At 35.3% G+C, this 27,539-nt stretch overlaps 1 protein-coding gene across 1 annotated transcript in view; it reads right to left on the bottom strand.

Moving 5' to 3' along the window:
- Positions 1 to 27,539, bottom strand: part of PTPRD (protein tyrosine phosphatase receptor type D) — a 520,035-nt gene that overhangs the window by 271,573 nt on the left and 220,923 nt on the right. Inside the window, exon 4 of the mRNA XM_090274103.1 lies at positions 24,900 to 25,041. Coding sequence (XP_090130229.1) covers positions 24,900 to 25,041 — 142 coding nt within the window. The remainder of the gene's footprint in view (positions 1 to 24,899; positions 25,042 to 27,539) is intronic.

The following is a 27,539-nucleotide window of genomic DNA, read 5'->3' as shown; positions in this document are numbered from 1 at the left end:
TCAGTGTTTTTCACATGGCCTAAAGTCAGAGGACTGAGGACATCTGTGGGCAAAGCCCAAGGTAACCATATAAACATCATCAAAACTTTTATAACAACTTATCTCATCTTAAAGGTAAATGAGAATTTCATAGTCATCTCCTTAATAAATCAAATTGAATTTTAATATTAAACTAATGCTTTCTCCCTTAAATCTCTGACTAAAGTTGATGTTCCAGAAAGATGAGCCATGTGGATTTTATAACTGAACGTCTGCTTGGCTGAGTTCAGGACCTGAGCAATGAATATGGTGGCACTGGACTCCACAGCTGGTGGAGACTTTAAAAAAAGGTCAGCAGCATAGGGCCGGAGAAAGATATGCACTCCGATGTCTCGGATTCCCTAAGGTCAGGCTTTCCTTCATATTTTGTGGTTCAGGGCATTTCATCTCACCTTAACTTATGTATCAGTAACCTGTGGGTAATATGGCCCATCTGGTAAAGTTATCATGGGAGTAAACTGAGCTAATATGTAATAAGCAAGTGACAAGATGCCTGAAAGAAAGTAGACTTTCAATGCACACATGGACATTTATGCAACCACGCGAGGGTCTCTGATCATCCAGACACAGAGCCTACAGAACACAAGCAATGCCGCATCCCTCACAAAACAGGGCATGTAAAAAGTAAAATTAAATAAAAAACATCAAATCAATAAACAACCCAATATTATGATCATGATTTAACTCTATTTTATTTTACTAAAAATTGTTTAAGAGTTGTGGGTACTAAATTAACCTACAATAAATGGTTTACCAATAATTCGTAGAAATAGAAGGGACCCTTTAATGCCTTGTGTTTTTCTCTTATTTAACATTTTCCCTATTTTGAACCATACTTATCCCTTCCTTGTACAGATAATGTAGAAAGACACTTCAGGATATTTCCCACATCAAAAATTCACATACACATGTAGAGTAAGGCAAACTTAGCTTCATATTAAGCTCACTGTAACTCAGGCTCCTCAGTAGTGAAATTGGAGAAAAAAATTCCCTACCTACCCCTCAGGACATGTATTGAGATTAAATTGGCTGTATGTAGAATAAAGTGGCTTTAAAGTATAAGAAGAATATGTGTTTTAAGCATTTTGCCACAGTAGCACTGTTTTTGTAAGCCTCTTACTACTTATTACTAGTTATATGGATATTGGACTTTTTAAACCTCAATTCCCCATCTATCAATTAGAGATAATACTTCATAGGATTGCCATGAAAAGCAAAAGAAATATTTTTTACAACACTTGATATAGTTTTCAATATATAGTAAACACTTAATAAATGGGGGGGCTATTATCAATTATAGTCTTCAGAAGAAAGAAAACTGAAGGATTGGAATATTTAGGGTTTTTCATTAACATAATTTTGACATTTAAATTATTATTATCCACACCAGAGGAAAGAGAGGAAGGGGGAGGGAGGAGAGGGGAGGGGACGGGAAAGGAGGGAGAGGGAGGGGAGAGAAGGGAAGGGAGAGAGAGAAACAGAGAGACAGACAGAGACAGAGGCAGAGAGAGACGTCTAAGTGAGAGGAAAACAGAAAAACATCGATTGGTTGCCTCCCATACATGCCCCGACTGGGGAGTGGACCCACAAACTCAGTATGTGCCCTGACCAGATTATCTCACAGCCGTTTGGTACATGGGACATTCCAACCAACTAAGCTATTTGGCCAGGGAGGGCCATTCTGACATTTAGCATGGACTCATGGATGGACTCGACCCAAATTCAATGTCTTGTCCATACCACATGGTGTCCTACAGATGTCTGAACCCAAGCTAAGCACAAGGGCTGATGGCTCTTTCCCGTTTTCACTGTTGTTAGGTAAAATTAAGATTTAATTGTTCTATATATGCAGTAAAATAGCTCTATGTGTTATACAAGAAGTGGATATGTATATTGAGCATCACAGAATAGAATAAAGTATTAACCCATAAGTATCCTGTTTCATAGCACTGTGGCAAGTCACTTCTTTGGCACATCTCTGTGGCTTCATTCACTATTACAGGTATTCTGTTTAGTCTAGTTCTATCATGTCATTCTATTTAGTTTTTAAAAGAGCTTTAATTTCCTGACATTTAAATTTTTCTTTACATAACCATTTCATTAAACTATACAGCAGGAAGGGAAAAAGTGAAAACAAGCTCTAGAAAAATATAAAACAACTGCTGCCACTCTGGAAGCAAATTTTTCTAGGATTAGGTAATTACATTAAAATTTTCCACATTAACATCCATGATGGTTTTATATTTTAAAGTTGAAATACGACCCTTTCAATTTAAATTCATGATTTCTTCTTTGTTAGATACTCCATTTATATGTCTGATGAAAAAAATACATGAAAAATTACACTTTTATAATAAGTAAAATTAGTCTAATTCCTTAAATGTTTCTCAACTAAAAATGCTTTTCATTATGATAATATAACTCCTATAGAGTGAGGGGGGGACAAAAGCAGATTATTCGATTAAAAGACAAAAATCCCACAGCTAAATTAGCCTGACTCTGTCCAAGCCATTGAAAATATACTTTTTAATTATCACATATATTGGCAAGATTGCCACTTTTTAATAAAGTACTAGAAAGTGAAGATATATAGAGTACTAGAACACAGAACAGCAAATATGAAAAAAAAAAAAAAAGAGAAACAGGATTATGCTATACTTTTCAAAAGAATAGCTTTAACATTGTTAACTAGTCCATTTTGTATCTAAATACCTTATAAAACATTTTCATTAGACAATTCATGTAATAAAAACATTTATAGTCATGTTCTATTGTTTTTATTTTATATGTTTTACTATATGAATTCAAAGGACACTGAAGAACATGCATTTTTAATAAAAATGCCAAGGTTAGCACTGACCAGTGTGACTCAATTGGTTGGGCATCGTCCTGCAAAGAGAAAGGTCACTGGTTCAATTCCCAGTCAGGGCACATGCAAACTGGGTTCCTGGTCAGGGTGCTTATGACTGGCAACCAATAAATGTTTCTCTCTTACATGGATATTTATCTCTTTCTCCCTCCCTCCCCCTCTCTTTAATAATTACATACATATTTTAAAATGCCAAGGTTAAGTGTATAAATTTGAGTAAAGGATACATCTGGTAGCAGTACCAGGTATAGGTGAGGGGCCTGAGAAAGACTGTGGATAGAGCATTTGAGAAGATATCACAATAGGAAAATGCTTAGTTAAGGTGTTGGTAGCAAAATGGAAAGACATTCAAAGATACAAGGGTTGTTGTGTAAGCTATGATGTAGAAATATATAGGGAAGAAAAGGCAGGGCAGAGGAATAAGTCAAGGAAAATCCGCAGGCTTCAAACCTGGACAACAGAGTGGAAGGAAGCATGGCGGCGGGGCTGCTGACTGAAATAAGAACACAGTATCTGGGAGGGAAGCTTACGAAGGTGGAAGAGGATGAAAACTCCTTCTGGGCACACTGAGGCTGATGGACTCATCCAAGCACACAGGGGTACTATTCTCAACCTTACTCTAGAAGGAAACAAGGTGCATTTTTCTTCAACTTTCCTGCCTGCTGAGGATCACAATAAAACACATAAAAGGGAGGTTGTTTTCCTGTAACCTCTCTGACCATGACAATAAAGTACAGGTTCACACATTGAGGCCATCAGGCCAGGAATTTCACCTTTTAAGGGAAACAAAATAAGTTCTGTACCCTCAATAAAACCTCTAATCAGCTTTGGGCAGGTTACCACAGACAATGGCTAACCTAGGCAAGTCCGTCTCAGCAGGAAGCCTGAAAGTCTATAAAAATCAGTGCAACAGTCACTACTGTTTGAGAAAACCACCAAAATCGGATCCCTGCACTATAGTTCTTCCAACAGCTACTGATCTGGGATAACGTGGAAATAACTGGGAGGTTTGGAGCCAGTTTGTGCCAAGTGCATGTTTGTCCCTAAGATCACAGGTGGGTCCCAGAGTAATAAATACTAACAAATATGTTTCTGTTAGAAAGTCAAAGCCTGGTACATTTCTGATGAGAGTCAGCTGGCATAATTTTCTGAAAGCTTAATCTTCACTGAGTTACTCTCTGAGGTGCTACTGGATGGGACAAGTGGCCCCATTCATTCAAGTCAACTTGACAAAAGACAGCAGTCCTCCATCCCAAATCAAGTGTATATGTTCCTGTCTTTGCTGCTACATTGTCTGAACTGAATTCCGCAGCCGCAGTACTATTCAATCCATGGTATGTAATCTCTGTACCAATTGATTTATAAATTGTTAAAGGTTTAGCATTTTCTGTTTCATTACTTTCTAGTTTTTAAGTATCTGTGTGAGTTTCTATGACCATTCCCCAGTGTTGTTTTTGTAGGAGTGATTGACAGAAGCAACAACAGCTCTCCATAAGTGGGCATTGGTGCTTAGGAAATAGCATTTAATGACTCTTTTTCTTCCATCCTTAATGTCTCTGTTGCAACAGGGTTTATTATAGAAGTCAATTTAATTGCATGTTTGTGTCTTTTCTCTTTTTCAACTGCAAGTGTCTAATGTCTATAAAATAACTCCTGAAAATTACTGAAAAAAGACACCAAACACCAAAAAACGCTAATTTCTGGTTAAAAGTTATTATCAGGCAACAAGTCTAAGTGACTCTTGAGTACATGTGAAAAATATTAATTAAAATAACTTTTCAAGAATATATTCATATACTTAAAAAAAACCAAAAAAGAATATATTCATTAATGAATAAGTAATTCATACTATGAAGTAGTATTTTCAAAATATAGTGTGACATTAATCCTTGAATAACAATCTCTATGCATAATATACTATACTGATACTAGTTTCAATAGAAACTAAATCTAATTCTAGGAGACAATCCTACCTCATGCATTCAAAAGGTACCAAATGAGAGTGTTTGTAACATGCTCTGTTAGGATTATATGAAAAAGTCATTAACAATGGAATAAATTGTAATGCATACAATGTAGCCTCATAGTGGTGAATGTATCTGTCCTGACACAGAAAACACAGACAAGATATTATTGTTCTATGAATATAAAGTAAAACTGTATAACAATACATATAATTCCATTGGTTAAAGCAAAACAGCTTAAAACTATAACTGCATATGTACGTGTTCCACAGCTACTAAACTACAGTATACTGAAAAAGGTTCAGAAAGATCTATAGCAAACCGCCACCTCTGAGGAACGAGGTGATGAAGAGCATCTTTCATTGTTTTAGTTCTATATGGTTTGAAATAGTTCCAAAGAAAATGCATTTATACATCAATCATGTATGATTCAAAATTTAAAGGAATAAATTAAAAATAAAGGTGAAAAAATTCACATTATTTTCTAGAAAAGACTCTTTGCATGGTTTAACAATGATCGCAAGTATAATTACTAAAAATTATAATAAATATTTAAATAATGAAATATCCTATGATCAGCAATAGCATTGTTAAGACTACAGAGTATCAGATATTAAAGTGTACAGCACGGAAAGAATTATTAATCTCACATCAACAGCTAAAATTTCAAATGTTTATGTGTATCACTAGAACCCTAAGATTTCTCCACTTAATAAAGGGTTTATATCTTACTTATAACTTGTGTGTGTAAGGGGGGTGTTTTAGTCTATTACATCTAACATGTAATAGGTATTGACACACATGGTTTTTGAAAAAAAGAGTGAATAACAAAAGTAAAAATTATGTACACGTTAAGACAAAGTTGGAAAGCAAATGTTTTAAAGGAACAATATGCATGTTTTCCATCTCAGTGGCCTCATCCATTTCTGGAAGAAGAGAGAAGAAAGAGAGAGGTGTGGGCCCTATCCCTGGCACTAATTCCGAGCATGTAAACATTACAATACACTGATACGCCTTCGTGTTAGGGAACAGAACACTACAACCATCCTGAGATAAACTGTAGTTGACAAATTATTCCTCTAGTGATTCTTTTTTTCCTTTACAGATCAATCTAAATGGAAACAAAGACATATTAATATACAATAATATCAAACAATCTCTGACATCATCATGCAACATTTTAACCCAAAGCCTGAAACCTTTGCTTCTCCAGCAACCCCAGAAAATTGTCCTGGTCATTTTCAGGAAGCTGAGATCATTCCAGTGTTCTTCCTGGGAAGAGTCCAATAAGCTGCCACTCTCTGATCCTCATCAGGCTGTCTGAACTGACACAAAATGAGTCTAATCTCTCTTCTACATGACAGTCCACAGAGGCACCCACCAGTTTCATAACTGGGTTAGTTATTTTTCTTAAGTCTCCAAGGGATCAGAACAATTACATTTCTACATTCTCAGCCCAACTGTCTTCTCTGCAAGAACTTTCTTAAATGAATAGTCTGTCTTTTCAGAAATAGTTCCTATCTAAAGAAGAATATAGTTATTACTGCATAATTTATTTCTCTAAAACAGTAAAATTGAAGTCCTTCATAGTTTGGTAAATTTGGAAGGCAATTCACCAGAATATGAGTATCTCTTGTTTAGTTTTTTGATACTACATTATTACCTGTCATATACTTCCCTTTAGACATAAAGATGACATGATTACTTCGTTATCAGTGAGTGTAATTTAAGTTATGTTTCCAGGAGCAGTAATGGCATTGCGCTCTCCACCAACATGTCCTGGCCTTCCTTATGGCATCCACTTTTAATCTGTGTGGTGTCTTATCACACTGAATGCAGGCAGAAAGTCTCTCTTTATGAACAGAGCTATACCTGGTCATAAGACAATCAAACCTCTGAACTCTTTAGTTTCATATTACAATTGCATGAACTGGTTGCTCTACTGACCTCAATGGGGAACAAATGTTGGGCGACACATGTGTTTTTGCTGCTCTGTGAAATGACCATGAAAGTGCCACAGGTATTTATTTGGGGTTACAGATAAATTTTAACACATTGGTGAAATCATAAATATGGTATGCATCAATAAGGAGGATCAATTCCAATATAGAAGATAATCACTTAAAACACTTTAGGAACAAGTCATTTCCATGTCTCAATTTTTAGACCTCTACAATGTAGAATTCTACAACTTGCTCATATCCTTGCAAAGACAACTGCTGCAAAATAGTTTATGCAAGAAAAAGGGGGGAGGTGTCAAGTCTCCTTCCATCACCATTTATTGCCCCCTTTACCCTCTTCTACCCCCCTGCATCCTTTCCCTCTGGTCATCAGCATACTGTCATTTGTGTCTATGAGTTTTTTGTTTGTTTGTTTTGCTTAATCCTTTCACCTTGTTCACGCAGCCCCCCAACACCCCCCCGATAGCTGCCAGTTGTTCTCTGTATTTGTGAGTCCATTTCTATTTTTTTGTTAGTTTATTTTGTTCATTAGGTTCCATATATGAGTGAAATCATATGCTACTTGTCGGATGGTGAACACACAATAAAATATACAAATGATGTATTATAGAATTGCACCCCTGAAATCTATGTGTTTTTATTAACCAATGTCACCCCAATAAATTTAAAAAAAAGGTTTTTAAAAAATGGAGGACAAGGGCCCTGGAATCTTTGGATCATGGGCTGTAGGATGTCACCACATGCATCAAGTCACTTACTGGAACAAGTACTTCCTTTGCTTGTCTGTTGACAAATGCAAGGATGGAGCTAACAATATTCAGTTCTTATCAGTCTTCACAATTCCCAAATAATCCACATAGGGCAGATAACACCTCCCCCCAAAAAGGGACTTCTTACTTTTCCACTGTCTGAACTAAAATGAACTCAGGACATTTTAGAGGAAAGAAGTATCTATTCTTGGGGTTTCTTTTCTCCTTTTGTTTGGCCTGCTAATTCTTTCTCCATTTGGGAGAAGAGGAAGACTTTTTCGTTAGCTGCCTCTTTCACTGACAGTCAGCTTTGATAATATTCTGGGGGCTTTACAAAGAATGCCATTTTAGACATTTTAGACCACTCTCAGCTTAGCCACGGAGCCTGAGTGCAGCTGAAGAAAGCACTCAATTAGTAACTCCAACTTCAAAGGCTATATTATTCTCTCTTCAAAACACATGTGTAACTCCCATTAGCATTAATGGGAGCTGTGGGAGCTCACGGCTCAGAGAATATACCTCCAAGTCTGTTTGCTTGATGAGCATGCAATTAAACCTTATGGCCCAAATTTTTCTAGGAGGGCAAAGTAAGTATACTGAATACTCATGCAAAATCAAGTGTGCTCACTTTGGGAAAGTAAGCTAACACTTCTATTTAAATAAGAAGAAAGCTATCTAAATTAGGCCTATTTTCATTTCATTTATCCTCCTAGATGTAGACAATGGCCTTTCCTGGCGTTTGGGGAGAAGTGTCACTCTTCTGTTTCGAACCTTTATTATACGTTTTTATAAGCATTAATCCACATCACGTAAAAAACTATTATCAGGGATAACAATGTCTAATTAGACTGAGACCACCTTAAGTGAATTTCCAACACACAAAATCCATGGCATCTACATACACTCAGTGGCTTTTTGTGTCTTTTACATGATAGCTGCATTATAACATAAAGTTAGGAGAAAACTGAGTTGACATTTTAAAAATTGACTAGAGAGGAAAATGTTCTCAAATAATACATTTGTTCTTATTGGGAAATAATAAATATCATTCTTTTACTTCGTTCTAGAGATTTCCCAATAGTTTTCAACATGGAATCAATACATTTGAGAGCCTCAATAAAATATCAGTATGTGTTAGTCTGTTTCACAGTAATGATCATACTTCTATGGGGAAAATAATCTTCACTGATGTACCAAAAGACAATTTTCTACTGTTCACACAATTTCAGCAAACTTTAAGGAAAAGATTATGAAGAATAATCTTGATATTTTATAAAGATGATTTAATCATGCAAATTCAAAGGTAATGATCTAATATTGACACATCATACAATTCTTTCTACCATCAAATATCACATTTAGACTTTCTACTTTTGTAAGAAATTAAGGTTATCTTAGATATTGGATTGTAAATACAAATCAATTTAATTATAATGAGCCAATGAACTCGTCAAAAAGACAAAAAGTGTTCCCACCAAGCATACAGGAATGCTGAAATGTCAGGAGACTTTTCAAATTTTAACCTGGCAGATGAGCTAGGTAAAAATTCTACTTTTAAAATTTTATCAAACATGCCGTCTTCTTAACATCAGTTTTGTACTTAATATTTAACACAGTGCCTTAAACGTTTGATAGTAACCATCTCTTCATGGAGTTTTACAGCTGATTGTTAAAGAAAGGAGCATTTCACAACTGAACACAGTGGACCTTACTTCAGATTTTATGAAAGACTGAACAAAGAATCATAAACATAGATGAGATATATACTAAACAGTGGTCTAGAGTTAACAGAATTATTAATGATGGCAAATGTGAGAAGGAATTCTCCATTTGTTAGCATAAAAGACTGGATTGTTTCTGTCATACCCACAACTTGATTTATAAAATTGATAACTACTCTAATAAAGAAACCCTAATTTCACAGTATTTAAACACAGAGCCACCATCAAGGTGATTGCTGATGTTATGAGAGAGGGTCTACGCAGTTTCATTCTTAGGATTTTTGTCTCTGAATGACTGGCTAAGCACACTAATAATTTAGGTGTACTATTAATCTTGCTGGAATGATTATGCCTTCTGTGTTCTGGAGACAATGACCTTCCCAGCAAATCTGAAACTCATCCACAACTTCTGCTGGTACACAGCAACTTCCTTATTTAGACCTTAAATAGTTGGTTATCGTCTAATTGGGGGATTATTAGCGTATAAAATCACATTTTTTCAAACATCCACATGAGCATTATCATATTCTACTTTCTAAAAAAATTTTGTCCAAAATATTAGTTTTAAAATTTTTTTCCAATGATTCCTCTTTATAAAATAAATACATGTATTTCCATCTGAGAATTTATGAAATGTATATGAGTCATGGAGTATAGAGCAAAGAAATGGTTACTAATGACAATCACCTGAAATATCTGTGGAACTAAGTTAGGGATGGAGGAAGAGAAGGAGGAAGAAAAGAAGGAAGATGTCTGCCCAGTGTCTCTGATAAAGTCTAGTGAGTGTATGGAGCACTCATCTCTGATCTGAGAGGAAGTTGAAATTGTATTTCTCAGTAGAAGCAACTACAATATCATTTTGAATAAATGTCTGATGACTGCTTATCAAGTGGATATGCAAAACCTAATATATGGAGGTCATTTATGTCTATTCCTGAGTACCATACTAGAGTCAACCTCGAACATGTCACTTAAGCAATACCAACTAGGAAAATGTACTCACATATTATTTCAACAAATATTTTAATGCCTACTCCATAGCACCCCTGTTAATCCTTTCCCTCCTGGAATAAGCAATATTTAAAAAGAAAAATTATTTTGTTATTTTAATCTCATCCTTTTAATTATAAAAATCCAAATCATTTAAATTAGAACGAGAGGCATTGAAGCATTGAAATAACAAAACTCTCAGTGAATAAACTTTCATAAAATAGGCATTTCTCTGTATTTAAATGTATGCATAGAAGATGAATTCGATTTCTTCTCTTCATCTTCATGCTCTTTTGCAAAAGTTACCATTAAAAGGCATATCTGATAGGGTAATTTCAGCATGGAACATACTCAATAGGAAATAACTAATTAAAGTATTAAGGATGTACCTTCTCCGAGTCTTTATGATTTTTTTATACTAATTTTGAAACTGGTAGACTCTCCCACTTAAAGCCCTTGATTTCAAATTGCCATTTCTTTTTCCACCCAATTAAATTGTCAGTGTAATGAAGAACTGTCCAACTGAGTAGAATTGTGAGGATCTTCTCACTGCTGCTTTCTGAAATCTTAATTTGCAGATGCTTTTGCCTAAAATAAGAATTTTAAGTCACATCCTCAACAATAAGACCTGTAAAGCTTCCACCAACTACTGCTCAAGATAAGAAATGAAAGCAAAGTTCCTTCACAAAGTGGCCCTGTGGAATACAGGAACGGGAATAGTTTCCTATGATATATCTGGGCTCTGAAAAGATTCCCATGTCCCTGCTTCTAGTAACTCATAATAACTACAAAGAACAAACAAAACTGATACTGGACTGTTAATTTTCATAAAAATATGTTGTGTAAAAAGACATGAATGATGACCAGTGATTCTTTGAACAATTCTTAATGGAGGAGAATTACTTTCTTGTCAGATTATCAGACTGTTGTCAGCAAGGGATCTATCTCCATCAACCAGAGAAAGTTACGGAGTAGCAAACACTATCATTGCTAATTTTCAAAATGTCTAAAATTACTAGAACAAATCTATTAACCTCTGTAGTTGTTGCAAATAAACATTTAGGAAGCACTCTTTTAATCAGTATTTGGGGGATCACTATGTTTTCCTTAACGTGGGAACCTTTAATGAATTTTCTTCATAACCACTCCTTCTTTCCCATTCCATACCACCCCACCCTTGTATGCTCTCACAGCTCTTCATCTTTGTTAAGGAGAAACTCAAGGATGATGACCAAATGTCCCTTAAACAACCAACCTGGTGGCCCTTCTTGCTACCATTAGATAGTTTTCACACATTCCCATTCTTTTACAAGTGATCCAAAATAATCGATCCCTGTAGCTATCCATGCCACTGTATATCAGTTATAGCCTATGAAACACATCATCAAAGGGCAACATGAATTAGTGAATAGAGTATAGGATTTGGAGTCAGAAAACCTGGACATTTACCACATTCAAAATTTATGCTACTTAGATCAAGCCATTTCTGCACTTTGGCCCCATTAACTCACAGCTCCTCCACAATGCACACAGACCCTCCTTTTAGTGGTTAGTCAAGTATTAGCAGTCTTCTCTCTCAGGGGTAAGAGTCTCTCTGTGTCTCATAGAGGGAATGCTTACATACTAAAATCCACACATCTGCAAAGCTGGTTTGCATACTTGGTTATCCCCCGACCCCCAAACCTGTAAAATGTGAAGAAACTAGTAGGATCAGTAATGGCTTGCTCACTGAGAAGAGAAATCTGAAGATCTTTTCAATAGTCATGTTATAGACAAACCCTTTATGGAAGCAGACCCAACCACTTCTGTTCCCTTCCTTGGCTCTTCTTTGATTCACAAGAAAACATGTTGTTCAAAGAGAATCAGCACAGAAATTCATTTGGCGAGTTTTTGTAAATAGTGACACCAAAATCTAGAGCTAGATTATATTAAAATAAACTGAATGTACTGTTAGGCCCATTTGGGGCTTTGGAAGGTACCATGTAAGGGAGGCCCCACATTGAAGCTTTCTGAGCAGCAGGGTAAACCTGTCTCTGCCTCTACCTCACACCAAATTACTTCCCCTTCTGTCTCTCCATACAGATTTTTCTGCCACCACAATACATATGATGATGGTCTGGTGAGAATCTTTGACGAAGGACTCATCACTAGAGGTCACAAGAAGAGTGGCCCCTGAGCTTAATCAATACTGTTTGTATATAGTTAGCCAAGGTTACTTAAAACACATCATGCCGGCATTTTCATAGTTATGCTGTAAAGTATTTTTAAGTTAAAAAGTATTTGCTTGGTTTTAGGTTATCGGAGCCATATTTTAAACATATTGATAGGGAATTAAGGGAAGACTAATTCAAACTCCAGTTTGGGCAGCATTTAATGTCCTCTTTGGCTTTTGAAGTGGGTGTATGGTAAATTATTTCAAAGAATAACTTAAGTCAGAGTGACAGGTTCCTTCTAGGAGAGGACTGATCTGTTTGTAAGCTGAGATTAGGTAATTCCACTTGCTCTGGAGCCAGTGAGTGCTCTTTATTCATGCAACAAAGATTAATGGGACCCCCGGTAAGTCAGCCATAGCACTTGATGTCACTTTACAACAGGCCTGGCAGTACTGGGAATTCAGATCTACCATAAGATATCATAATATGCATAAAATCTGAGTGTAAATTAAAGGCCCTAGAGGGTAAAGGAAACAAATCCACGTTGTTAGGCCTTAGGAACTAACATATCTAAGAATGTTCCTGGTTTGCAGTATTTGTTAATAACTTTTCTTTAAGGGTAAATACACCTAAACTCTCGTTTTTTAATAACTAAGTACTTCATTAGAAAAATCAGTTTTGCCTAATAATATCTTCTTTAAGGTATTTTATTAGTACACTTTAAAACCATTTCATATATAGGTATGATCTGTCATCACCTAGGGCAAAAAGGAGTCATAAAAAAAGGAAACTACTTTTACTATTAGTTGTGAGAGAAACAAATGGAAATGTTATTTTCAAAGTAATTTTTTTTATTTCCAACTGCATCATGTTTCCTCAAAACCCAAGCAAAGTATATCCAAAAACATTCTTATGAATGAAATATAATTTCCTTTCAGAATATTTATACTCATCAGGGATAAAAAAAGGTGAGTTTAATTTTTCTGTCAGTTGAAGCTTCGTTATGTCAAACTGATTTTATATTTCAACAAACCTTATTGTCATATTGGTGGAATCAAGGAGACACCAGTTCCCACACAGCTACTATCTTAGAAAGGTGTACGCTGAACACTGTGAGCGCACTTTAAAAATAGACTTCATTATCCCCATACATTATATTTATAACTGTCTTGTCATTTTAACCATAATTATGATTTCTTGTCAAACAGAGATTGTAGCTTCCTTGAATATAGGAGGTAATAATGTCTTTTCTAATTTTTATTCCTAACTCTTAGCACAAACCCTGGCATAGAGAAAATCATGTTATGTAATTAGTAAATTCATAGATAAATATAAATTATTTCTCTTGTACTGTGTGCTTATACTAGATGTGGAAACCACAACCACTGTTAATTCTGATTTTTTAAAATAAAATCTTAAATGAAGTACATCTGAAAGAAAAAAAATTTAGAAATTTCTTCATTCAAATTGTCAGTTGTTCACGCTGTCAACAAATACTTACTGAAAATTTATAACATGTCACATACTGCACTGTGTGCTCAATCTTGAGCAAAACTAGCCCTGCTATAATGAATCTCCTCGTCTAAGCAAGGCCATGATTCTGTTTATGGTAAGAGTAAAGTACATCTTATTTTTCCTAAGTACATTCCCCAATCACTTATGAAAGAATGACATTCAAATTTCAAATACTTTGCAGAGACTACAATGGCCAAATGGTGGCTCACACATTTGGAAAACAATGATTTAGTGGACAAGGCAGACTGACTTAACAGCTATAAAATATGTTTTCCTAGCCTTAGAAATATAGTTCAGCCTATGTCAGAAAATTTTGCTTGACGAATGTGGCAGAGCCCCTTAATCAAAATAATGTAAAGTTACCTATTAATAATTACAGTAACAGCACAGTTGTAATGATGTGGATGATGACAGCGATGATCACTACCACAACTCGTATTTACTGAGTGTCTGGCACTTTGCTGAAGCGTATGTAGATCATCCCCTGCAATCATCTTCTTGATTTTAAGTAGCGGGTCATCTGATTTCTCCACTTGACACATAAAGAGGCTGAAGCTTAGGTGAAGAAATGTGTGCAAAGCCACAAATCAAATAGCACAATCAGGATTTGAGCTTAGAGCTGTCTGTTTGCAGAACTTGAACTCACAACCACACCTCCTTTCACCTCCTATACCAAAGGTGGTAGAATAAAAAAAATATAAAAGATCAAAATCAAAATAAAAAAACAAAAATCCTTTCTGTTACCTCTTTAAATGAGGAACTGATACATGAGATTGTCCTTCTTCTTCTAAAATATATAACTAATGATGCTGCATTTTCACAGGCATTAAATATACAAGTTTTATTTATTCTGTGGCTTAGGATAGTCCAGATGTAAGAGACTAGAAGTCATGTTTTAAGTGTGACTCTAGTCTGAGCATTGACTACCTTGTCCTAATACTCAAAAATTCTGAAGACAAAGGAAATTTGTGTTGAACAGCATTAACCACAAAGGTAAAAAAAGAAAAAAAAATTCTTGATATTGCATATTAGAGGACATTGCAACAATAAAGGATCTAAAATCCTTTCAAATAACTTAGTAATAAATGTGTGTTTTCAGACTTTCATACCAACTTATTTTCATGGAAAAAAAAATATTTTCAGTCCTTTGGACTAAGCAATGTTTTGTAAGCCACAGAAAACTTTTCCAAGATTGTTGACCCTCGTCTTCCATCAATATAGTCATGACTTCATTTAATAAATATTTATTGAATTACTAAGAACCACACACTGTTTTAGATCTGGAAATTTAGCAGTGGAAAAGAGGGCCAAACCAAATAGTTCAGCTTCAAAAGGATGATGAAGGAAGAAGGAAAAAAAAAAAAATAACATTTTTCAGCAACTTCTGTAGTCGAGTCACTTTGCCACATGCTTTACATGTGCATGTCATCAATTTCTAAAAATAATCCTAAAAGGCAGATAAGGGTATCCTCCACTTTAAAGATGAGGATCTTTAAGTTCAGTCTTAAGTAATTTGCCTAATCCCATATAGGACAGAGCACAGGACTATTAATATGAACCCATGTCCTTCTAGCTACAAATAACACTTTTTCCATTGTGTTTCCCTCTGTTTCACTATCTCTGTTTGTAGTCCTTTAATCTGCCTTCATTTTCTGGTTCTCAATCATATCTCCATCTTGCAATGACCACTGAAACAACGGTCACTTTCATCCATTACATGTAAAGTGAGATTAATTCCTGTCCAAATGGTCCCTTACTGCATTGTTTGTGTCTGCAAAGCCATACCTCTCTCTCTATATGTATACATTTTTTTTACAAATATATTTGGGGTGCCAGCAAATACTAGGAACATTTCTAGGTCAGAGAAAGAAAAATGTAATAGTGTTTACACACACAGAGGGGAGGGGCACATAAAAGTGTCAAGATATAAAGAGTACATGGGAAGTGCTATAAAGCAAATTAAACAGATCATACACATATCCTATATATAGTATGTAAAAAACAGAGTATATATACAAATATACCTTCCCCAAAGATGTTTCGGTTCGACCACACAAAATATAAATATTTATAATGACCAATTTTATTAAACATCGTTTTTACTTTTCTACCATATTTAATTTTCTCATTTTCTGATCAAAGACAGATCTATATTTACCCTTGGAAATAAACAAATACCAAAACAAACAAAAAAATGAGTGAATACCAACCTAGAAGGGTAGAAAATATCTGAAAATCATTGATATTGATCTGCTAGTCAAACTCATGACACACAAATTTATTCTTTTAAACAGCTCTTTTGGTGTTACACTCAAAGAAACATAGTTCTCTTCTGGGAAAACCCAAACTGAGATCAAATTTATCACCTAAACATGTATATCATCAGGCATATGAGAAAAAAATAACAAGTGTACAATTGTGTCCAAAATCTATTAGTTAGAAAAAAAATCCATTGTTAAAGAGTGAAATAATATAAACTTAATGCAGAAATAACATTTAAAAATATTTTAAAAACTTTATAGATATAAAAAGGACATGAAAAGTCTTAAGATATAAATTAAGATACAAGCTCATTTAGATAGATCAGATAAGATAATCTTTAAATTCTGTTATCTTTAACAAAATATATTAGGAATACCAGAATATATACATCATACTTGTGTTTAATGTAGCATTGATTTACAAGTCATTGTTTTTTAATAAGATAATGTAAATTACTTGATTTTCTAAGGAGATATGTAATTAGGATTTTGATAATTAAATCTTAGATGAGGCATTTGGTATATCTAGGGCCAATAAATTATGCATGCATAACTTTTAAAACTGTGTTTCTTTAGTAGCTTAAAATAAAGCTAATTTTGAAAGCCAGGAAATTGAATTTTTAAGAATTGTTCAAATTTTATCAATGAAAGCCAGCCTATTATACATTTTTAAAAATATAAACAATAATTATGATAATGAACTATGAATGGTTTGTTATATTACTTTAAGTACTTTAGTCAACCTCTTTGTAAATTTCAATTCATATAGAAATGGTCTATATTAAGTTAGTCACACAATTCCTTGCTTGTGTGGTTTAATCTCTTTACCAACAAAGTATGTCATTTTCATTGTCTTCTACTACTGCTCTTTTAACTTCTCTATTCTGAGCTACTATGGTTTATACATACCTGTGATGGTTAATTTCATGTGTCAACTTGACTGGGCAACAAGGTGCCCAGATAGTCGATCAAACATTATTCAGAGGGTTTTTGTGAGGATGTTTTGGATTGGATTAACATTTAAACTAGTAAACTGAATAAAGCAGATTGCCTTCCCTAATCTGAGTGGGCCTCATCCAATCAGTTTAATATGTGAAGAGAACAAGAAAGATGACCATACATCAAGTAAGAGAATTCCTCCTGCCTAACTGCCTTCAAACTGGGACATTGGCTTATTCCCGCCTTCAGTCTCAAACTGAGATATCAGCTCTTCCTGAGACACAAACCTGCCAGCCTTTGAGTCAATTTCTTACTTTATTTTTGGTAGCATGCTGTTTCTCTGGAGATCTCTAACTAAAATACCACCCACATCCATTGCCAAATATTTATCAATTTCTTACCTGCATCAACTAAGTTGTGAAGGTCTATCCCTAATACTCCCTCACACTATCTCTACCCGATAAAAGCCTCTAAACTCTTTAAGTCTCAACTCAGAGGTCTCCTCTCTCCTATAATACATCAAAGTAATATTTTTCCACATCTTGCACACACATGGCACATTAGCACTATTTTCTTCCTCATCATGCTTGTCTGTGGCTGGGCAGCTGGAAGAACATTGTTCCTCCAGGATAACATCTTATACGCACATCCCCTTCTTTTTTGAAAATTTGCTTTAGGTCACTTCACTTTTACGAAAGATCTACATTGGTACCCATTTTGCTAACTGAAAGAAATCCAAGGAGGCTTTCTGCATTGATGAAAAGGTGAAAAGCTAAAAGAGTGTTCAGCACCTGTTTTGCAGGGAGCCTACAGAGGCAGAGCGTGGCCCTGCCAACCTCCTTCTCTGGGAGCTACATGCTGCCCCTCTGCATTGGGCTGCTATTGCTTTGAGCTGTGACTGTTAGCATCTGTGTTGTATCTCAATTTATTTTGTGCACCCCCTAGTGACATGTGTCCTAAGGTAACTGCTTCTTCCCTTTATGCCATTTCATCTTTGGAAGTTTTCATAGGAAATCTCTGCTTTTGGATAATGAGAGAAACCTGTACATCAAAAGTAAATATTTAAAGAATTAGAACACATATCACAACGTAATACAGTGAAACTGAAAGAAAACCATAACTGTAACAAAAATAGATAGACTAGGTAAATCAAAAATGCGCTCCCAGCTCAACATTTCCACAGCTCTATTAACAAGTCAATCAACAGGAAACATGCAAATGACTCAATAGTCATTTTTTAATTGATAACAATATTATAATATGATGCTAAAGGAATACTATTCTCACTTATATGCAGTGATTTACAGGTGCACACATTCTCCCTGAGCCCTCTGAAGACATGATCAAAGTGTGAAAAAACAAGTAAGGATGATTCAAGGAAGCAGCATGCATCACCAACACAAGTCCTCAAGAGATGGATCACAAGGGACCATGAAGAGTCTCAGCTCCCAAGTGCACTTTTCCCCAAATATTGTCAGTTTTAATGTCTCTCCTAAGTAGGGTCTCAGTGCACTTGTCCACATGGGTGCCTGCTTTTGTGAACACTGATGCATAAAGAACAGTTATTTTTAAGGACTGAAGAAAGATTAAGTTTCTCTTTGCCTATATGGCGCTGCCTACCACCACCTCTTTTCAACAAGGAACTAGTGTACACAGAAAAGCTTTATCATGTTGGTATTAATTTATTCCAAGTACTAAACTATTTTGTAAGCCTTTTCAAGTAATCTTCCCTGGGTACCGTAATTGTCAGCGAGTCTGTTTCTGATGGCTACTCTTCTTTTTGTTTCAGTCTTTCATAAAAATCCTCCTGTGTGACAGTCAAGCAGCTGTGTTTTGTTCTTTAATGTTCCTAGTCTGCATCCCCAGCCGAGACCACTTTATAACATAAACGGCAAAGTACCATTTTCACAGCGGGCACAACTGTGTTCATCTTCAGAAAGAGGCATTAATAAAATGAGACTGTAATGAACATGCTAATTCAGATCACAGGGTACCTCACAATGGCACAGAGAGTTGACTGCCTTCTCCCTGAAAAATTGCAAAAGTTTTTTTTTTTTTTTAACAACTTCTATAATGGCTTACATTTTTGAAACTGACATACTATGCAAACATATCTCTCCATTTCCCAAAGAAATGCCTTCTCTGTCTCATCCAACCACTCACTGTTTTACTATCTCAGTAACAGGCACCTTCAGGGAGCATATTTTTTCCACCTCACAAGAACTGACTTGCTGAAATAGGCATGTCATTGAATCATAGAAAGCTAGAGAGAAGTGATCTGGGTGATACCAATCCAATGCCTTCCCTGTGCACACGAGGGGAAAAATCCAAGAAAACAGGAGAGTTGACAGATTGCTCAAGATGCCGCAGCTATTTTGTTTCAAAGCAGGAGCTGAAACTCCAATTAGTAGAGATTTAGACTTGAGGACTTTTGCATATTGTCTTATGTCTTGATGATGATCATTCATAAAATATGATGTAATTATGTGGAGGAGATACTCAAATATAAGTATTGTTTCATAAAATATATCTGTAAAACTAGGTTACTCATTCGTCTCATTTTTGGTCACCTAACTTTTTTGTTCTTTGTATTTAGTAATTTTTTAGAGAGAGTTATGCATTCATTGGTTGATTTTTATATATTCTCTGACTGAGGATGAACCGGGAACCTTGGCTATAGTGACGACACTACCCAACCAGGGCCGGTCACTGAACTTTTTTTGACAATAATTGTTTACTTTGTATGTGTTCTATGAACAAACTGGTTAAGAGCAACAATGTAATATACATGGTGGGGCAAAAGTAGGTTTAGTGTTGTTCATATGGAAATTATATAATAATTAATACACAATATACAAGTATAAATTCTGTGTTTCATATACATAGAACTGTAAAACTACTTTTGCCCCACCAACTATTATATCCTGTTTTATGTTAGTGCTGGTTGTGGTTTGGAGGGCAGTGCTATTTGGGAATGAGCAAGTCTTGGAAAAGAAGCCACTAAACTTAAAAAAAAAAAAAACATATTTACATGCTGTTTTGGATGAAAACAAAATGTGTATTTTCTGATTTCATAAAAAAATTCATAAATTCAAGACCATGAAATTTAGTCAGATCATTAGAGGCAAACTTGATTAAATTTTCTATAGCTTCTCTGTTAGAATGGGAATTATGTGAGCGGCAAGAAATGACTCTTGATAATCTTTCCACTTGCCTTGAAGAGGCAGATGCTCCTTGGCTCACTCTTACAGAAAAGTCTTCCGATGGTGGTATTTCATTGTCCCTGTCCAGTGGCTGATAACATATATGAGAGGACATTTACACCCCCAATAAGCATTATATAAATTGCTATTACAAGTTTTACTCCTGATATCGTTGGTCATAAAGAAATTATGACGAGTGAATCAAAGATTAAGGAAGAGCCAATTCCCTCTACCTTATGTTTCCTCTTCTTAAAACACCCTCTCTGGCCCTACTCTTACCCCTCACCTTAGTCTAATAGCCAATCCAAAGGTCCTTAGTAGAATTCTTCACTTAGGCAGGGCTCAACAGTAAATGACCTCTGAGTGACATCTGGGGCCTTTACTTAGTTCTGCTTGGCGGGGAAGACACATGGATGATAGATATGCTCAGCCTCCTAAAATGCTGTAGAACTAGAGAGCTGGTATTTGCTTGTTTTCACAGCCAGGGCCATCAAAAACAAAACAAAAATAAACAAACCCTAAAAAAGTGAACTAGAGGTTTTAAGTACCTCACTTAAATCTCCCTTCTCCCACTACTTCTTCTCTGAACTACAGTATACAGTGTATAAATGGTAATTGCCCAAATAGTTCATTCCAAGGCAGGTTCAGCCCAAGCTTGTAGTTATCTTCCTTATAAAAAGTTTTTCAGAGCTAGGGTAATTTGAAACGAGCTGTAGAGGGTAAGTTTTCCCTGAAATACTCCCTTCAATGCACATGGATGGTCAGAGTATTATTTCAACATCTTCTGCATTAGCCACACAGGTCAGATGTTTAAATCTGCAATTAATTAGGTTCCTAGTAGCCTGTGTGAAATAAATTAGTGATCTCCATCCAGTCCACTTAGACAAAACCCATTAGGACAGTTGGCAAATGTTTGGCATGGTCAGCAAAGTGGGGAAAAATGTCAATGACTCACGTGGACCAAATAGACATCTGATGAGGGCCTCTGATGACAAGTGTAAAGCAGTCTCCACCCACTGCAGAGCAAAAAGTGTATCTGCCAGTGTGATTTATAAGAGACAGGTAACTTAAAAGGGGCACAAAGCCCATCAGGTGTGACATGAAACCTTTTCCTTTCATTTAGTAACTGTTCATGATGTCCATATTCTATGAATGTCAGTGTATCATTAGGATATCTTTTAAAGATGATTATTAATAGAATTATCATTAGTTATTTAAAAATTTTAAACAAAGAAGTAGAGTAAGAAACAAACATAATTTCCAACCCCATTTATTTCATCCTATGTGGATATATAAAAGCATTCTATTTTAAGGTTATGTTTAGACTTCTTTCCATTATCAAAAATACTTCTGAATTTTTCTCATGAAACATTTCCAAAATTGCTAAACTTAGTCTTTAAAAAAATAAGGTTTCACTACTTTACTAGAATCATAGAATTTCATACAAATGTACTTACATATTACAGATAGTCCCATAGACAGTCAAGATCATATTAAAATTTTCAAATGTATTTGTTTCACGTGAGGGCTAATTGGATATAAGTTGGTGAGACTGGGGAACTCTTGTCAGCCAAGAGGCAGAAAAACATAAATCCATGTAAATGTTTATGTAAAGTGGTATTTTCCTCCAACTTTTTGTTAATGTCATCATCAAATACATAAAAATTAAGTCAAGCCAAATGACTGTCATTGTTTCCTTTTAAGAAATTTGTTCAAAGAACTCAGGAGGCAAAATAAAAAACAAAACAAACATAAAGTTTCTGATAAATTTCACAATACATTTATAATATACTTTCTAAGTAATAGCATTAGTTCTAAACTAGGTGAATAAATGAAAATTACAAATTTTAAAAGAGCAACAAATGAGTTTGATTTTGCTTTAAAAATGATTCTACAATTTTCAGACTTTGGATCTATGTTTATGTGAATATATATGTATATTAACATATGTACATACTTCTTGTAGTTCATATTATAGGATGTAGAACAGTCTCGAGGTTTTCTTTCAGTTCTAAAATCTGGCTTCTAACTCCTGTCTGTTCCTTTTATCCTAATGTCTGATTCTTGTTTGAAAGAATTTACTCCTTCCTTTACCCTTTCAGATTTTTTAAATACAGTTCTTTTAAAACCCATTCATACAGTTCAGTTATCTCTAGTTCACAGACTGATTTCTACTTTCATTGATTGGACTTCCTGTCCACTGTGAGTGAGATCTGGCTTTCATGCTCTAGAAGTGGTACCTATGGGCCCGTCTGGGCGTGAATGACCTTATCTGGGTTGTCTGTCATGGATGGGGGCATATCTCTGGTAGGTGAGTGCTTACATGGCTGCCTTTTCCACACTCTATGAGATTCACTGTTTCTGACCAGCTTTCATGTTAGTTTCTGGGTTCTGAGTATTGCACTGTAGGGACAGTAGTATAATATTCTCCTTTATGCTGAAAGCTGATCCTTCTCCTTTTACTTACACTCTATTTTATTTAGGCCTATGTCCTGCTGGAGAGATAAAACCTCAGTCCTAAACCATATTATCCATGCGGTTATTATCTTGGGATATCTTCTCCAGTGGTTCTCTTTGTTTTCAGCCCCTGGAAATTTCTTTCTGATTTGCAAGCATAACCACGAATTTAATTTTATTTACAGGTATTTTTATCAACATTTCTGTGTGGTTTTAGGGGGATGGAGAACTTCCTATATGAACTGAGCTTGTCATAAAGACCAGAAATATAGCTCAAATTTCACTTGTTTGTTTTTAAGCATCACTCAATTAAATGCATTAATTTAATTGAGTGATGCTTAAAAAAACAAAACAGGGTAAATGCATTTACCCTGGCTGGTTTGGCTCAGTGGACTGAGCGTCGGCCTGCGAGCTAAGTGTCGCTGGTTCGATCTTCCAGTCAGGGCACATCAGAGAAGGAAAACTCTGACTCCAAAAAACCTCCGCTGCCTTGCGGCATACCTCTTCAGGGGAAAGGCTAAGGGAGTAAACCCCGACAGAAAATCCGGAGCCGGAGTCCCTAAGGCGGTTTGACGTTGTAGTCAACATCGGCAACTCCTGCGGCGCACCTGAAACCAAGCTGTATTGACTCCGTCTTTCCCTTGGACCCTTCAGCTGCGAAGAGAGGGGGGGTCTGCTGCATGGGCAACAGCAGACCCTCCATATCACCCTGCCCAGGCTCTGTAGCTTCAGCTTCACTGGAGAGGACACTCCAGCGTCATCGCAAGATGTCGATTCAACACGGGAGGAGACAGATACCGTGTCACTCCTGAGTCGGACTGCACAGCCATTCTCGGCGGTGCAGATAGACTCTTAAGAAGCTACACCATCGTCTCTCGAGACGGACGGCTGCCGACGACGAATTAAATGCATTTAAAGTATCTATATCCAGGTGCCTAATATGTCCCCTGAGACTGATGTTTACAGTGTTTAAAATATATTCCAGTATATACATGTAAATGATTTAATTTCCTAAGCTTCTGGGATTAACTAATTAACTTTGGTACTACATAAATAGATCTCGAAGAAAATGTTTTTCTGAATTTATAGAACATATAGAGTAAATAACCCTTCAATGGAAAAAAAAGTAAAATGGAGGAGAAATATTTTTAATCCATATACGTTCCCCTATAATTGTTGAATTTGATCCCTTCTTTCCAATTCTCGTCATTTTAAGAAAGTCTATTCTCATAAGTTGTGCAATCAAGCAAAATGAAATTGAAAGCAAAACAAAACAAATGAAAGTGTGAGAAAAAATAGATAAAGGCATATAAGTTAGACCGGAAATGTCAACTACTAGGCAAGCCAAATCACGTAATGCTCTTATTTCTACCCAAAAGACTGAATTAGAGATATACAACACAGTGTTAATAATCATTATCCTTTATTCTCCAGTACTGTCATTCTAAAGGAAGTCCAGAGAGTAGACACACTGTACTGGGGATCTGCCATGTCATCCATGCTCATCCATGCTTCCAACAAACTGCATAAGACACAGAGCCGGATTCACTTTGCACCAATAGATGCTAGTTGAAGAAATATAAAAGAGTGAAATAAACACACACTTTTGACTTATAGAAGAAATGTGCCTTTCCTGTTTTTGATTCCTCTGCTTAAGAGCAACACATCAGTAGGTAGAGAGCGTTCCTTTAATTTTGCAAACATCAAGGTCAGCATCAGTAATTTGTAAAAAATAGTTGCTGACCTCAGTATGAAATCTCCATACACAAGGAATGTTAACATGCAAAACAGTAGCGTACTCTGTTTTCTTTCTAGGTTCTCTACCAAAAACCAAAAGGTATCTGAAATTTTGAATCACCATTTCTTTGAGATATTTCTCCCTCTGATTTGCATTTTCCAAGTTTCATAAGAGAAGAAACATACTGTGGATTTAAAAATTGACTTCTGATAAAGATTTTACTTCATTTCCACGTTAAGTGTCAGGACAATGATATACTTTTAATGGCTCCACAAAAGAACACTTGAGATAAAGACTTATAACAATGACACAAGCAACAACCTTGCATTTGAGTACTTACCACGCAAAACTGTGAGTCTGGTAGATACACTTATTTCTCCGACATTATTCGAGGCTACACATTCGTAAATGGCCTCATCCCTTGGAGTCCGCAAGGGCTGTATTCTGAGAACTGATCCAGATCCATCATCAAACTCTATTACCTATTAGAGGAAACAATAGCTGTCACAGGTGTTGTTACAATGATTCACCTCTCAGCTGAACCTCTTAATGAAGTGGTGAACCAGCCTTTAGGCTCAGAATAAACTCAACAGCCTTTTGAGACTGAATTTTGATACAGTGGAGAAACAGAACATGTGGATTAATTTAATAACTCCACTGAATGAAAGGGAAAAGACATGAAACTACATATGCAATAATGTAGGTTGTAGTCTCTGCTGAAAACCATCCAGGGTTTAGTCACAGAAATATTCTAGTAGATTTATCTAGGGCAATTTGATCCTATTAATTTTGCAAGAGACTTGCTTCTATGATGGATAAACTTCTCAAATTATTCTGTCTCTTAAAACATTATATGCACATGTGGATCCATTCAGTAACTGGGCTGTAAGGTGAAGAAATAATGCATGCCACCATCGATAGCTCTTCTGGTTTAAAGTATCTCAGCCTGAACAGTATAGATGAGTGAACCATGAGGAGACACTGCATAAATCTAGCACTTAGGCAGCCCAAGAGCCTGATGGCATGCATTAATTTTGCCATAAATCATTCCAGTGTTTGTTCTAGCTTAACATTTTCTGCATTTTTAGGGCATTCTTGTTGTAAAATGGAGGCTTGCTTCACCAGGCAGAAAATTAATGTCCTAAACAGTAAGCTCTGAATTCACTATTGTTACAAACTCCACTCAGAGCATTTAGCAATCCTAAGTTTTTATCAGCTAGTTGAAGTACTACTTTTCAATATTAATGGTGATGATAATATTATTCAATATGTATTCAAAACCGTGGAATCCTCTAACTATGCTGAATTCTTTCAGCTGTTCATTGAGATGCTGCTCTTTTTTTCATGCATTTCCTTGTGAATATGTGCAGAATATATACCTGTATTATTAGTTGTTAGTTATTATTTATTTTCCATATGAACGACACTAAACCTACTTTTGCCCCACCCTGTGTCTAACATTGTTGCTCTTATCTACTCATAGGAAACCCGTTTGTTCACAGAACACATACAAAGTAACAAGTTATTGTCAAATAATTTGAACTTAAATTATGAAAAATAGATAAATGACTTATAAATACAGTTATGGAATGTACAGTCCCAGATTTTGTGTATGAGTTTGTATGCCAATACATGAAAGAAAGAGGTGGAATATGTTTAAAATATGTCCACTTCAAGTCTTTTCTGAATTCTCTTTATGTTTGAAATTCATAAGTAGCCAAAATGTCCCACTTCTCAATGCACCACAATTTATTTTCAACTCTACTAAGTACACATTTAAAGTAAATCTACTATGCATCTTGAGTTTCAGTTATGAACATCTTTGTCAAAATGCCATACTTTAAAAAAAATTATTTATGAGCATTCTATGGCTTAAACCTCTTTAATATCAATTTAAATTCTGATTGTCACCTGTCATTGCATGTTTACTTTTCTGAGGTATTTTCTAGATTTAGACCTAAACTCTTATGACAAAAATTACACCCCCTGTTAAAAGCTGGCGTTGCAATTTCTGATTTGAAACTGTATTTAATATCTATTACTTAATGATTTGAACCTAAGTAGGGCAAGCACTGTATTTGGCACTGGAGATATGAGGAAGCAAAATCAGTCTTACCCACTGTTTTCACAGGCCTTATAAATGAGTGAGACAAAAAAATAGCCATATATAATGTTATAGATATTAAAGATTCTTTACCTAAGACTCAATATCATTTCATGAAGGAGCTTTGTGTAAAAATAAATAACTTCCCCTGAATATATTTATGTGACCCTCATTAAGAATTATGTGTTAAACGGAGTTCATGCTTTCAATGTTTACTTTCATAATCTTTGTTATGCAATTTTGTTAAGAAGCCATCATCATTAGCAAGCATATTAAATTACATTTTCACAAAAAATTCAATTTTATTTAATTTTTATAAAATATGCATCAAAGATGTGCACACACATCATTTTCTACTGGATGCAGGAAGTATTTCTCAAGGATTATTTAAGATAATTTTTATTTTAAAATCACTATAGGTCTCTCTGATTTTCAAACAAACAATTAAATATTTTTCATTTGTAAACTACAGTCCAGATTTTAATTTTTACTAGTGAAATTAATTAGAATCTTTGTGGATTTAGACTATTTATCAGTCTATAATTACTGGTAAAAATGAGTATTATCAAACAGTTTTGAACTTTGTAGTTGCTATGTTTCTTTTAACAAGGAAATGCCTTTAGTTTGCCAATTTGTGAAGAAGGCCATCAAGTATGAGGAGGTGAGTTTTACACTTGGAGGTCTTAGTAGCATCTAAGAATAAGCTATCTTCTTTATGTCTTAAATTACAAGCATAATATTTTGTGTTTCTTCCAAATATTTTTTGTGCGACATAACACCTATTTTTCTCCTCCAGAAGGAGCAAATTTCTAAACCATAAGAATCCTCACAAATTAAAAAGAATCTGAATTATATTTATCATTTTCATTGTACTGA

This window comes from Furipterus horrens, unplaced genomic scaffold, assembly GCF_987537825.1.
Source record: "Furipterus horrens unplaced genomic scaffold, mFurHor1.1.pri manual_scaffold_4, whole genome shotgun sequence".
In the NCBI taxonomy this organism is placed as follows: domain Eukaryota; kingdom Metazoa; phylum Chordata; class Mammalia; order Chiroptera; family Furipteridae; genus Furipterus; species Furipterus horrens.
This window is presented reverse-complemented; position numbering and strand designations above follow the sequence as displayed.